At 56.8% G+C, this 13038-nt stretch overlaps 2 protein-coding genes across 4 annotated transcripts in view; both read right to left on the reverse strand.

Annotated features, from left to right (window-relative positions):
* Window positions 1-434: 434 nt before the first annotated feature.
* Window positions 435-7318, reverse strand: TM6SF2 (transmembrane 6 superfamily member 2). 2 transcript variants are annotated; one of them, XM_027548391.1, is made up of 10 exons: window positions 7119-7318; window positions 5280-5383; window positions 4783-4880; window positions 4610-4713; window positions 4143-4225; window positions 3362-3486; window positions 3078-3179; window positions 2659-2751; window positions 1870-1989; window positions 435-934 (listed from the first exon to the last, which is right to left on the reverse strand). In XM_027548391.1, exons 1-10 carry the CDS (start codon window positions 7211-7213, stop codon window positions 728-730), a joined length of 1131 nt encoding a protein of 376 aa, XP_027404192.1. In that variant the 5' UTR covers window positions 7214-7318; the 3' UTR covers window positions 435-727. The 2 variants fall into 2 exon arrangements, with proteins under 2 accessions (XP_027404192.1, XP_027404193.1); XM_027548392.1 differs by lacking the exon at window positions 2659-2751.
* Window positions 7319-10158: 2840 nt separating this feature from the next.
* The window catches only part of SUGP1 (SURP and G-patch domain containing 1), a 32481-nt gene continuing 29601 nt past the window's right edge, over window positions 10159-13038 (reverse strand). Inside the window, exons 10-14 of one of the 2 annotated variants that reach the window (XM_027548396.1) lie at window positions 12492-12669; window positions 11988-12094; window positions 11084-11229; window positions 10651-10780; window positions 10159-10357 (exon numbers count right to left, since the gene is read on the reverse strand). In XM_027548396.1, the coding sequence (XP_027404197.1) occupies window positions 10331-10357; window positions 10651-10780; window positions 11084-11229; window positions 11988-12094; window positions 12492-12669 (588 nt within the window). In that variant the 3' untranslated portion in view covers window positions 10159-10330. The remainder of the gene's footprint in view (window positions 10358-10650; window positions 10781-11083; window positions 11230-11987; window positions 12095-12491; window positions 12670-13038) is intronic. The other variant, XM_027548395.1, reaches the window with a different exon arrangement.

Consider the following 13038-nt stretch of genomic DNA (forward strand, 5'->3'; position numbering starts at 1 on the left):
TGAAGGAGCCAGGACTCTATGCCTAAGCCAGCTGCATTAAGGAGGCATGACCTCGGACCAGGCTCTTCACCTCCTGCAGACTCAGTTTTCCCATCTGGAATATGAGGTAAGATCCAGCATGTAGCGTGTGAGGTTGGCTATTGGCCTGGTATACGGTAGGTGATTAATAAGTGTGTCACGCTGTTAGTTATTGTAATTTCTTGGTGGAGCTTAGAGTTTGGACTCTTCTCTCCTGACTGTGACCTCAGATGGGTCTCTGGTCCTCTCGGAGCCTTGTTTTTCCCCATCTGGAAGATGGGGCTGTGCACACCAACCAGAGGCCAAGTTCTCTTGGCTACCACCTTAGCTCCTGTGAGTTAAGCTGGCAGTGATGAGTGGGCCCTGGTGGGTTCTGAGAAGAGGGTCCCTTGCCCCATGAAACACTCAGAGCAACGTTTTATGCATCAAAAGGACTTTTACTAAAATGATCCATTGAGGGAGATAATGGATAGGGAAGGTGCCTATGTGGAGTTTGGGTGAGGTGACAGCTGAGCATGCCTGTGGCCCTCTCTGCTGGAACACCTGGACCTTGGGCACCCCATCCCACCCACTGGCCTGAAATCACCAAAGCCAGAACTGAAGGCACCCAGAAACATACCTCCTGTCTCTAAAAAAGCCCAACCCACCCTTCCGAGGACAGGGCTGGCTGGGCATGTAAACTGAGTCTTGGGGGGGTCCCATGGCCCCCTCAGTGCTGCTTCTCATGGTGGGCTGGGGGCCCAGGAGGTGGGCGTAGGAAGAAGGCAGGGCGCCACAGGCAGCGGAAGGCCAGCAAGTGGGGGCCCAGCGCATACAGTAGGTTACACACGAAGAAGCTGGCCCAGGCATCCTCAGGCACACGGTAGGTGAAGGGCGTGCGCAGGTGCATGGAGGCCCCCATGTGTGAGAACTGTGCCTGGCGGCCAGAAAGGGAGGATGGATGTCACAGACCAGAGGACAAGTCCCAGCATCGCCAGCATCCCACCATGGGGAACCCCAAAGTTCTTCATCCCTATCTCTCTGGTCCTGCTGACCTACCTGTCTCCCCTCTTCAATCCCTCTGTCTCTAAACATCCCTGTGCCCCACATGTCCTGTCTATTCTTACCCATTTATCCGTGAGCCTCTGCCCAGCTACCTAACCAGAACCATCTTTGTTCTGTCTGCTGGACCCTTCACCCCATCTCTCTGACCTGAGTCTAGCCCCTCCTCTTGGTCTTCCCCACCCCAGGCAGCCTTGACACAAATCCTCTCAATTCTACCTGTAATAGATAAAATAATAATACATCTAATCAAGGTCCTCCTGATCCCACTGCCCTGGCCAGGGTCCAGCCTTTATCACGTCCCATCAGAAACCCAGAAACATGCCCCCAGCTCTGAACCCTCCACTGCTCAAACACCTTCTATGGCTCCCCATTGTTCTCAGCACAAGCTCCCAAGCCCAGATTTCAAAGCCCTTAGCATCTAGCTGTCAATTTATCTTGCTGCTGCCTTTATCCACGTTATGGCTGTCTAAACCACTGACCCCCTCTGTGCATTTCTTTGTGCTGTTCCCATTCCTGAAATGCTTTTCCCTGCCTAAAGAATTCATAGCCATACATCAAAGCCCATGCCCCCTCTTTTAAGAACTCTGCCCCTCTGGAATCCCTCTCAGCCTCTGTACCCACTCTGTTCAGTTCTGACTTCATGGGATGGGGTATATGTGTCTGGCCCATTTTTCTTTCCAACACTAGGAAATCCTGGGAGCCTGTCAAGGGCCTGGCATCACCCGAGGTGAGCACAAAGGCAATTGATGAGCAAGCAGAGACTTTCCTAAGCACCGGCCCAACATACCCCACCCCACCCCACCTCACCTGGCCAATGGCTCCAGCAAATACCAAGGCCCAGTCAGGCAGCCAGGAGCATCCAGGAAAGATGAGGGCATAGATGGCCAGGCCATAGAAAGGCAGCACATAGAACATATTCACCAGCATCTGAGGGGCACACAACTGATGGAATGAGTAGCTGCTCAGTTAGGTCTCCTGATGCCCCTCAGGTGGTGGCCCCAGGGAGGATCTGGCCAGCCTCAGACTCTATCAAGATTGGGGTTCACTGTATATCCCACCTTTGTGGAAATTACTCCTTTCTTTCCCTTGGGTTTCCCCCCTACACCACTCTCATACACTGAGCCCCCCACATCTTCCTCTATAGGTAGCATGTGACCCTGGCCTGATCAATCAGAACATCCCACCCCCCTGGCCATAATAATCAGCTATGAGCATGTGACTTAAACTTGGCCAATCAGAGCCTACTGAAGACTTACACTCAAGCACTGAGAAATTAAGGGCTCAGTCTCCTCTGAGGTGGCTAAATAGGGAGAATGGAAGCCTGGAGATACCCAAGGCTGTCTCGGCCATACCACAAAGGCACCACCTGAGGGTGGAGCACATGCAAAGAAAGCAGAGCCTGCAGATAGAGTAGCTTTGAGCTCCTGGATCCAGCCATACCGGAAGACCCCATCTGTACTTTTTTGGTAGGACAATAAATTCCATTTGTGGTTCAGCCACTTTGACTTGTGTTCTTTCGGCACCTTCATCAAAGGGGCCCAGTGGATCCCTAACCACAGCAGGACCGTGGCCCTCTCCTCCCACCTGCCCTCTCACCTGCACCTTTGGATAGGTCACGGGGTCTCTCAGGTATGGTTCATACTGATAGATGTAGACAAAGCAGGCATCCATGGGGCAGTCAAGTACCACCTAGGGCCCGCAGACAAACCAACAGCCTCAAACATCCCTCCCATAGGGATATTTCCCCACCCTCCTGGGAGGGGTCCACACCCTCTGCTCTGGCCTGGCCCAGCCTTGGTTTTCTTCTCTGAGAATCCACAGATACTTGAGCTGGGGAGAAGGCTACAGGGAATGGGACTTTGTGATGGAACACTCAGATTAGACTCAGTAAACTTCCCTGGATGATTAGGTGGGAGAGCAGTGGCGTTTTTCTGCACTGGATAAAGAAGTTAAAGAAGGGAGGGATGGGCTGGGGAGGGGACTGGAGGCAAGTAGGCTGGCCAGTGCAGACTCACCAGGCCCCGAAAGAGGGTGAAGAATGCAGCAAAGATGAGGTAGATGATGAGGGCCAGGTCAACTGGGCGCCGCAGAAGGCCCTTTCTTTGGTCCTCCTCCACCTGCCCCATGAGAGATAGCATGAGAAGTCTGGTATCCAACAGGTACTCAGTGAAGGCTCATCCCTTCTTCCCTAATCACCAAGGAGATCTTTCCAAGGAGATAATGTCTTTGGCGAGAAGCAACCCAAATGGGGAACATTCAGGCATTTGGGACAAGGCTGACCTGGGGGCAAGGGACTCACCATGTTGGGAGTGCAGCAGGTTGGCACCTGGGTCTGGTTGAAGACCCTCAAGCCAGCCCAGCATGGGACCAGCAAGAAAGGAATGGTGAGGAAAAATGTAGGCCTGATCTCTGAGCTGTATTTGCCTGCCATGGTAGGAGAGACAGGGTGTCACGAAGCGGGGATCTCCCAGGCCTGGCTGGACCCTTTGGCAGGGCCATGTCAAAGCCCCTGGCTGGAAGCTGTTGAGTCACAAATGCCATCCTAGCTCAGCCCTAACACCTCTGACTCCCCAATGCTTCTAGGATGGTGACCATGCTCCTCAGCCTGGCCTTCCCCAATTTACCTTCAGGACACGGCTCCTACACTTCAGCTGTTTTTCGTTCCCCCTGGAAACACCCTGGATAGTCCTCTTTCACAGCCATCCCCACATCCCTGGCTGCCTTCTCTGCTCTGTCTCCCAAGACCTACCTACCTACAAAGCTGTCAGTCTGCCCTCTGGATCCACTTTAAGACTCCCTTCTCATGTCAAGAGCATTCTGGGCTAAGTCCCTGGGGTCAGGGACCACTAGCTGGGGAAGAAGTGGAATGTGCTTCCATTCCTCCAAGAGGAAAATGGGAGAGATGTGGGGAAAGTCTGCAGACTTAGACTGTGAATGGAGAGCCATGCAGTTGGTGGGGGTGGGGGGCTGCCCTCCGCAGATACCAGAAAAGGTATGGAGGACCCCATGGGGCCTGACTTCCAGATGGCGGGCAGTGACCCAGCCCAGGGAGACAGGATTCTGCAGAGCCAAGTCCTTACCAAGGATGTTTCCTGGGAGGAACACTAGGATGCTCATGATAAAGGATCCCAGCCAGTAGAGTCCAAAGTTCCGGTAACTCTTCCTGGGTGGGAGATGGAGGAGTAACCGGTAGATACCTGTCCCCCAGTCTCAGAGGGTCAGGGTCCAGAGAGCAGTCTGGGCTCCCCAGGTCTGGACCCCTTCAGTTTCACCCAAGACAGAAGGGACAACAGGGAGTTGAATGAGGGAATGAACAGTTAGACCCTATGTCCAAGGATGCAGTGGCTGCCCAGGTACGGGGTGACACAACAGAAGAGACTCGACCACCAGGGACACCTGTGACATTCCCTGACTCCTTCTCCTAGCCACCCCTGTCTAAGCCCTAGGGGGACTTCCTGATTTCCCCTACACACACTTCTGGCTTCACCCTGGCCTGGGACCTCCCACCTAAGAACTCCGCCTCCTTCCCAGGGCCCGCCTTGCGCACCTTTTACGGATGGCACCAGTCATGGCCAGGTAGAGGAGGTAGTGAACAATGCCATCCCAGTAGCAGATGAAAACTCCATGTGCCGTGCGCAGGTATGGCTCACCCTGCGGGGGCAGGTGTGGGGCTCAGACAGGCAGTAGGACTGCGGGCATCCCAGACCGCTCCCGACATACCTCCTTGGTGTAGAACGCCATGAAACCCGCCATGTAGCCGTCTTCCTGGAGAGCAATAAGGAGGTCCACCACGGATGTGAAGGCGAAGACTGCGAAGACTACGGGAGAGCAGGCGGGGCATTGGCAGTGTGGGGGCGGGGTAGAGATTAGGTGTGGGCGGGGCCTGAGAGCTCTTGCTGGGGACTGTTTCCCAAAGCCTCTGTGCAAAGCTGCTCCCAGGCCCAACCCCACAAATCACATGACCCACGACCCTTCCTCATAGGCAGGCACAGTCCTTGACTTAAAGGTGTCCACAGGTTGATGAGAAAGGCACTGTTCTGGCACTCAGGAGCCCCAAGTCAGAAGGCGGAGGCCCCCTGAGATTCCCCAATCAACAGGGGGTCTCCAGTCTCTCTGAGGTTCTCCAGTCTGATGAAGGCCCTTCAAGGACTGCCAGTCTGATGCAGGAAGCCCTTGCCCAAACAGTTCTCTTCCCCAGGACCCTCCCACCAACTCACCAGCATACAGTGGGTCATAATAGATGTCACTTCGGGACAAGCTGTATATTGCCAAGGAGAGCAGACCCAGGATCAGGGTGCTCATCAACACCACCCCCAGGGGGCTGTGGAGAGGAAAACCAAGTCAGGGAGGCCAGGCCCAGTTTGAGACCCTATTGTACCCTGGGGCAGAGCAGACACCAGGAAGCTCCAGGTGACCAGGCTGAAGCTCCTGTCCATCAAGGAAAGCCATTCCCTGAAACTCCCATTTCCCAGCACCAGGCTCTTGCTCTAGCTGTTTCTGACCCACCGCCTCAGTTCAGTTCAGTTGCTCAGTCATGTCTGACTGTTTGCGACCCCATGGACTGCAGCACACCAGGCTTCCCTGTCCGTCACCAACTCCCAGAGCTTGCTCAAACTCATGTCCATTGAGTCGGTGATGCCATCCAACCATCTCATCCTCATGCCCCACCCCCTAATTCCTTCCAAAAGTCTTTCCACTTGGCAAAGTCCTATTCATCCTTCATGGCCCATCTACATTGCTCCTCTTCCAGGTACAGAGGGAATCTCTGTCAGCCCCTTCTGACTATGTGATTTATCCGGTCACCTGCTGATGTGTGTCAGCTTGCTTATTCATTCAACAATTCCAAGACCCTCTGTGGTCAGTTCCAGTGCTCACAACCACCAAAGGATCTCTAGAGCTTAGCTCTGTACACCTCATTGTCTGAAGCTCCTGACTCCTCCCAGATAAAGTCCAAATGTTTCCATCAACCCCACCCCACCCTGCCCTGATTTGTTCCTATCAACCTGATAAGGCACGTCAACCACCTGCAGAGATAATAGAAGCCAGGTCTCTGGGCAGCCCCCGACACTTGGCAAATCAAGGCCCAGATACTGTGGGAGACATATCCAAGGTCACATATTCTCCCCTTACACTCTCTCCAGATCCCTACCTTCCCCCGACCCCTTAGGATCCCCATTCTTGCCCCATCCAGCCAACAATGACAATTATAGTAATTAGCTGAGACCACAACAGCGTCTTGGCACATAGTTCATAATCCTTGACTGTAACTATGGAATGAGTCTAGGATTATGCTCATTACACAACGAAGAAACCGAGGCTCCCGGGGGCAACCTGGCTCACTTGGGTTCCAGGAGGGTGGAACCAGGAATTTGCACCCAAGGAGCCAACTCCGTAGTCAAGATTCCCTCTACCCTGTTGTTTCGGCCTGTGTTGGTTTTGGGGGTATGAGGGATTGGTGGATGGCTGGTATTCAGTGGCTGGATCCACAGGGTTGAGGCCTGGGGTTAGGTGGTAGGGACAGGGGAGGTCCCTACCTCCCTTGGCATGTAGGGAAAACTGAGGCTGTGTACAGGGTGGGCCAGCCAGCCCCTGAAGAGAAGAAAGTGTCAGACAGGCGAAGGAGGAACTGCCTGGTAGGGGTAGCGCCGCACAACTTGTGTGTGGCAAGAGCCGGGTCACTGGGGCCTTATCTGGGACAATACTTTGACCCTTGGCGACTTTGGAGTCTGTGCTGGGCACATCCCTGGGAAAACTCCAGAAACCTTCCAAAACCCTGCCTTGTTGGGGGCTCTGTTTCTCAAAGTCCCTCCCCCAGGCCCCAAACGTCCTAGGAGCGCCCCCAGCTACACCACACTGCTCCAGCCGGCTGGAAGGGTATTTCCGGTTGGAAGCGAGAGGTTCTCCTGACCCAGCCCCCTTCTCCCCCGGGCCAGCGGCGCGGGGCCGCTGGGCTCAGGGGAGCCCGCGCATCCGCATCCCGCCCGCTTCGCACCCTCACACCCCAACCCGGCCCCGCCGCCCCAGAAGCCGCCTCCCCAGCCCCTTCCCGCACGCACTACGAGAGCAGCGAGACGTAGTTGAGCGCGAAGGACAACGGTAGGGCGCCCAGCGACAGAACTGCGATCTTGCCCGCCAGCGGCGGGATGTCCATAGCCGCGGCGCCGGGACCCCGGCTCGGTTCCTGCGTGGCTGTGCCTCTGGGCGCCAAGGTGCCAGGGACCCAGCCAGACTCAGCCCCGCCTGGCGCAAAGGTCGTCCCCCCCACCCCTCCCTACCATTGTGATTGCCCCACGAGCTCCCGGGGAGCCTCCGAGGCCCCTCCCTCTCCCAGTGGCCCCTCCCCTCCATTGATAGCCTCGCCGGACTCGGGGCGGTCCCCAAGGGCAATGCCTGCCGCCCAGCCGGTTTCGCTTTCTATTAATGCTGATTAGAACACAATTCCTCAAAAAAAAAAAAAAAAAAAACACAAAACCCAATTCTTCAAGGATGCTTCCATTTCTGCGTCCTGGAGGTCCTCGGCCAGCAACTTCACTAGGATCCAGTGGTTACGGATTCTGCGTTTCTGCGCACTGACAAGAGAACCTTACCCGCCTGGGTGCAGAGTTCTCTTCAGTGCCCTGGGATTTCAGTTTTCATGCGATGGCCTCAAACAAATTTAAACACGTGTCCAGGTGTGACGTTTTGACTGGGCCCCTGGGGTAGGGGGCGGGGGAGGGCATCTCAAGGCAGATTGCCAGGGCCCAGGGTTGGCGACACCTTGAAGGGCTCCGTGATTCTCTACTGTTTCTTCCTCTATACTGAACACCTGCTAATGTAGCCGGGTCCGAAGGGACGGCTAAGGATGGTGAGGAGTTTGATGATGATGTTTGTTCCTGGCAGGAAGAATACCTCAAGCTTTAGGCTGAGCAGCAGAAGGGAGACACTAGGGCTGGGGCGGTGGTGGAGGTTCATAGAGCAACGTAGGGTGGACTTGGGAGAGTTCTGGACAGCCGGGAGGAGGCTGGGCTCCATCGTGGGGCAAATGCAAGCAACCCCTCCCTGGTCGCTGGACCAGGGAGGGGTTGCAGGATGGAGGGAAAATTAGGAAGCAGCTGTCAGTCAACCCCTCCAACTAGCCTCGGATTCTTGCCCATGTGGTGCTTGTGGCTGCAGGAAGTAGGGTAAGCAGTGCCCACTTGATTCTTGTCCCAAGGAAACCTAGAGTCTTTTTTTTTTGGGGGGGGGGGGGTGGAGCTGCACCATTAGGGCTTTGAGTCTTTAGTTACCTGACCAGCGATTGAACTTGGGGCCCAGCTGTGAATGTGCATATCTTAACCACTGGACCACCAGGGAATTCCCTGGGGTAAAATTCTAACCCACACATCCCCCACTCCCTGCTCCTGGCCCAGCCAGGGCCCCATCTCCATGGGCCAGCTGGGTCCCCTCTCTGAGCCTGGGTGACACGATGATCTTTGGCAACTGACTCAAAACCTTCCTTCCTCAGGGGCTGTCAGTCTTTCCCTTGATGCGAAGTTCAGGTTCCTCTGGGCTGACCTGAATCTCCAGCCTCCTTTCTTGACCTTTCTCAACTCCAGTGGTTTCCCTACACACCCCCTCTCCTGTCTGCAAGATGGACCCTCTCCTATTTCCCCACCTCTTAAAGCAGGCTGCAGCGTCCTGTCCTCCAGGCAGCTCACCCGGTCACTCCAGCCCCACTTTTACCCCTGGAGGGCCGGGGGTCTGGTGCAGCTCTGTCCAGGGGTCTGGTCTTACACCCCGTATCTGGGAGATGTCTACACATCCACCCGGCATTTGGAGGCCTCCTCTTCCAACTCTCCCTCTGGCTGGGGCTGAAGTCCATGGTCTGAGTCTGATGATCCTTTTGGTCACTGAACATTAAATGGAGGGGTGACCCTGACCTGGAGATCAAGGTGTCAGGGACCAAGCCCCAAGGTTCCCATGGCTGGAATCTGGCACCCAGAACTACACCCTTCTGCTCAGGACTCTGGCTGCCAGGGCAGGCTGCATGTCACCCCCCTGCCTTGCCCCGGGAACAGCATCCATGGAGGAGAGGCAAGGTAGTGAGTGCTGCTCCAACCAGGGAGCTGCTGCTGGGACTCCCAGACTCCCTCACTGAGACATTCCCCGGACCACCTCCACCACAGGTCCCGGCTCCTCTTCACAGCATTCATCAGTCTCAGATGGCGTTAGGGGTTCATGGCCACAGCCCCAGCAGAGTGTGGGTGCCCGGCGCAGATCCTGTCCAGTTGGGTCACAGTCAGTGCGCAGTGTTTGCTGAACGGCTGTGTGAACTGCAGGCCGGCCCAGGAGCCTGATGCCAGCTCGAGTCCTCAGACCCCTTGAACCCACAGTGGCTGAGCAGGACCCACTGTATGGGGCAGGGGGGTGAGCTGTAGGGGCCCCCAGTGGCCCAGGCAGGCCCTGATATTCCAAGAATGGCTCACAGATTTTGGAGACCTTGCCCAAGTTGCTCACTCAAGATCCCCAGGTGATTTCTGCACAAACATGAGGCACCGGCTCTGGAGATGGGGTGAGCTCAGCACACACTGTGGTCTGGGCTGCCCACTAGCCTCTCCTCTTCCAGGAGGCGTGTGATGTCGCAGTCCAGTCTATCTGTCCGGGAAGCTGTCTCCCAGAGGCACGAGCCCTAGGGACTTGTATGTCCACCCTACTCTGAGGATGCAGGGCAGCAGGGATGGCTTGGGCTACAGCATCACCCGCCAGGTCTGCTGCATGCGGCGTGGGTGGGAGGCCCTGTCAGTGCTGCCTGTCGAGAGGTGAGGGGCGTGTCCTGGGTCCACCTGCCTTGCGGGTCTGAGGGAGAACTGGGCTTGCCTGGAGAGCCCTCCTGAGCCTCCCCCTGTGGCGCAGTGCCAGGCTAGGTCCCTTATGCCCTCAGCCTAGGGGCAGCCAGATCTCCTTCAGCTGCTGGCCGCCCCTCCCAAGTTCCTCTCCTCAACTCCAACCCAGGCTGATGGGGTCCCCACGAGCACACAAAGTGTGATTTTCCAGGATTCTGTGGGCACTGGGCAGCCTTCACAGGTGCATCCTGTCCCCCCCGTCCACCGTGGCCCTGCTGCTAAGGCACAGGAGGGGTTTCTGGTGATGGCAAGACCAGGCTGCCACAGCAGGCAGGCTCTGGGGTTTTAATACACAGCACAACACTCGCAACAACGGGAAGGGCGGGCAGAAATGCAGGCTGGAACATTCCACAGTCCAGGGATGGTCAGTCTTTTGGAAAGTACACTTGTGCATTTCTCCAGAATACTCAGTAGTAAGGCCGTCTGGGGTTGTTCTGTGGGAAGCAAGAAAGATAAAACGGGAGGGGATTATGCTAACAGAAGACAGCGGTTCCTCCCATCCAGAACTTAGCAGGAGGAGCGAGCTCACATTCTCCAGGAGGGAGGGCAGCTTTGGGGAGGAGAGACAGACTTGAACACAGGTGGAGAAGTGGAGGTGGGTTTGCTGATGAGCCAGCCTGGCTGGACTGCGGAAGGAGGGACACTCCTGTTACCAGCACCACCACCCCTCCAGGGGAGGAACTGTGGTGACCCAGCAGAAACAAGATGGGGACGCGGACACACGCACCAGGGGGTTGGGCCGGAAGCGGTAGGCCAGCATCATCCTCTTGCGGAAAGCCTCGTATTCGTCATCTTCCTTGGAGAGCTCGGCTGGCCGGTCAATGCCAAAGCCAGCGCCATCTACCGTGGTGGTGCCCCTGCAATGGGGCAACGGGCGGGGTGAGGAGGGAGCGGGATGGGGCCAGCGGAAAGGGGGTGAGGGACCTGAGCTTGGGGGCAGGGAGGCCTCACTCGCCCCGGACAGGCTCAGCAGCACCACCCAATGCAGCTCCATGGGGGGGTATGCTGGGCCGGGCAACACCTGTCTGGGACACAGCTGGCACTCTGAGAAGATGGAGAGCCCAACCTGGTCCCACCACCAGAGTCCACAGCCCTGGCCTATGTCTCTGTGTGGGGCTTTTCTTCTGCCCCCCACCCCCAGCACTGGAGGCCACACTCACTTGTTGACGGGGTTCTTGATGCCCTGTCCCTCCGAGCCCAGGCCGTCCCCCTCCTTCCAGCCCATCTTCATCAGCATCTGGTAGCCGATGTTCTCGATCGTCAGCTTGAACTCCTTGTACTCTGAGTAGTCAGGCTCACGGCCTTCCTGCAGGGGAGGAGGCAGCCATCATCCAGCGGGGCTGTAGCCACCCCCAATCCCAGCTCTGGCCCGGAACCCCACTCTACCCCATGGCCTCTGGGACCACCTGCCCCTCTGTCTCCCCACCACCATGTCAGACTCTTTGAGAAAAGATCAAGCTGCCCCCTGTCAGGGTCCCCAGGGCCAGAAGCAGTGCTGAGTTCCCTGGCGGCCAAGTCAAAGAGGGCAAGATGACAGGTCACACAGGCCTTGACCACCATGAGAAAGATCCACAGTTCATCAGTGAAAACAAAGCTCACGTTCCAAGAGCTACTTGTTACACAGAGCACTAAAAAGAAGCCATGATCAATAAGGTGAACACCTCACTGATGAGTTGATGTGCTACAGGCAGTTTTACAAAAACCCTCAAAAGCCGACGTGGAATGTTCTACATCAGCTCTCTCCTCTTGAGCACCAAGGCAGCACGGGAGGAATGTTTTCATTCTGGAGAGCCCAATACATGGGGGTGTCTGCCTGAGAAATGCCTTGTCTGTAATCTGCACTTAATTGGCTCCACTGGAAGCAGAATTTCCCTAGAGCCCTGGGAAGCGTTTCTAAAGCGGCAACTGAGCTGCTGTTCACTAACGTCCTACACAGATGGCCTCTGTCACAAACAGACGCCGCTCCTGGAAGAGGGCTCGACTTCCCCTGTGAGCCAGGGCGCCCGAGGGCACCGCAGGCGCCTGCCCCAGCAGGAGGCTGCAGTCCAGGCTCTTCCCAGTTACCTTCAGGGCCTTGAAGGTCTCCATGAACTTCTCCAGCTCGTCCGGTGGCAGGAAGTCTCCGATGAAGTGTTTGCCCCGGCCCATCTTCGTCAGCTGTTCCGCCCATTCTGCCCAGAGATGGGGTAAAGGTGAGAGGAGGAAGGAGCGGTGGTGGCCCCAAAGTCCAAGTATGAGTCTCAGGCGGAGTCTGGGGCCATGGGGAATGAATGAGGCAGCTGCTGAAACCCTGACATGAGCCCCTGCTCTCCCACACACCCTCCTGGGTACTGTGTTCAAGCGCCAGGGAACACTCAGAGGACCATGCATTTATCACTGAAGAAACAGGCACAAAAGGCCAACTCTCTTGCCCCAGGCCTTATAGGCTGGGCAGGTGGCTCAAGATCCCAGCGTGGTGCCTCCAGTACCTCCTGGGCAGCTGAGTGGGCTTCCCGAGCCCGCAGCGCCCTGAAGGCAGGCCTCCGCCCGGCACTCCGCCCCGCCACCCTGGGATTCCCCCTTGGCCACCTCGAGTCTTGTCCATCTCCATGCGCCGCAGCTGGTGCTCCCAGGTGCCCAGCTCGCTGTCCACCTCCTCGTCACTGTCGTAGCCGTGCTGGTGCTGCTGCAGTGCCTTCTCCCACAGCAGCTGCATGTCCTGCATCGCGCGCTTGTGCTGCATGATCATGTCGTACATCTGCTGCATCTGTGGGCAGCACACACCAGTGAGCGATGCCCCACACTGTCTGTGTCGGAGGCGAGGCCCCCCCCCACACTCCGTGCATGATGGGCGCTCCCTCCCCGTCCCTGGGGCAGGCACAGCAGCGCGGCTCGGAGCAAGTGTTCAGGAAGGCACTGAATCTGGTGCCAGGACATGCCCTGGGTTTCCTGAACCTCTGCTGTGAGCAGGGAGGACCTCGCTCTCGTTTTTCCCAGAGCCTGGCCTAGAATCTGCAATACCCTGGGCACCATCACTATGGCCCAAACGGGTGACAGGGGCTTCTGAGCCCTGGGAGGACTGAGGGTGAGGGGACACGGCCGCCAGCCTGAGGTGGTGGCCTGGGCAAGCTGTCCC

This window comes from Bos indicus x Bos taurus, chromosome 7, assembly GCF_003369695.1.
Source record: "Bos indicus x Bos taurus breed Angus x Brahman F1 hybrid chromosome 7, Bos_hybrid_MaternalHap_v2.0, whole genome shotgun sequence".
In the NCBI taxonomy this organism is placed as follows: Eukaryota; Metazoa; Chordata; class Mammalia; order Artiodactyla; family Bovidae; genus Bos; species Bos indicus x Bos taurus.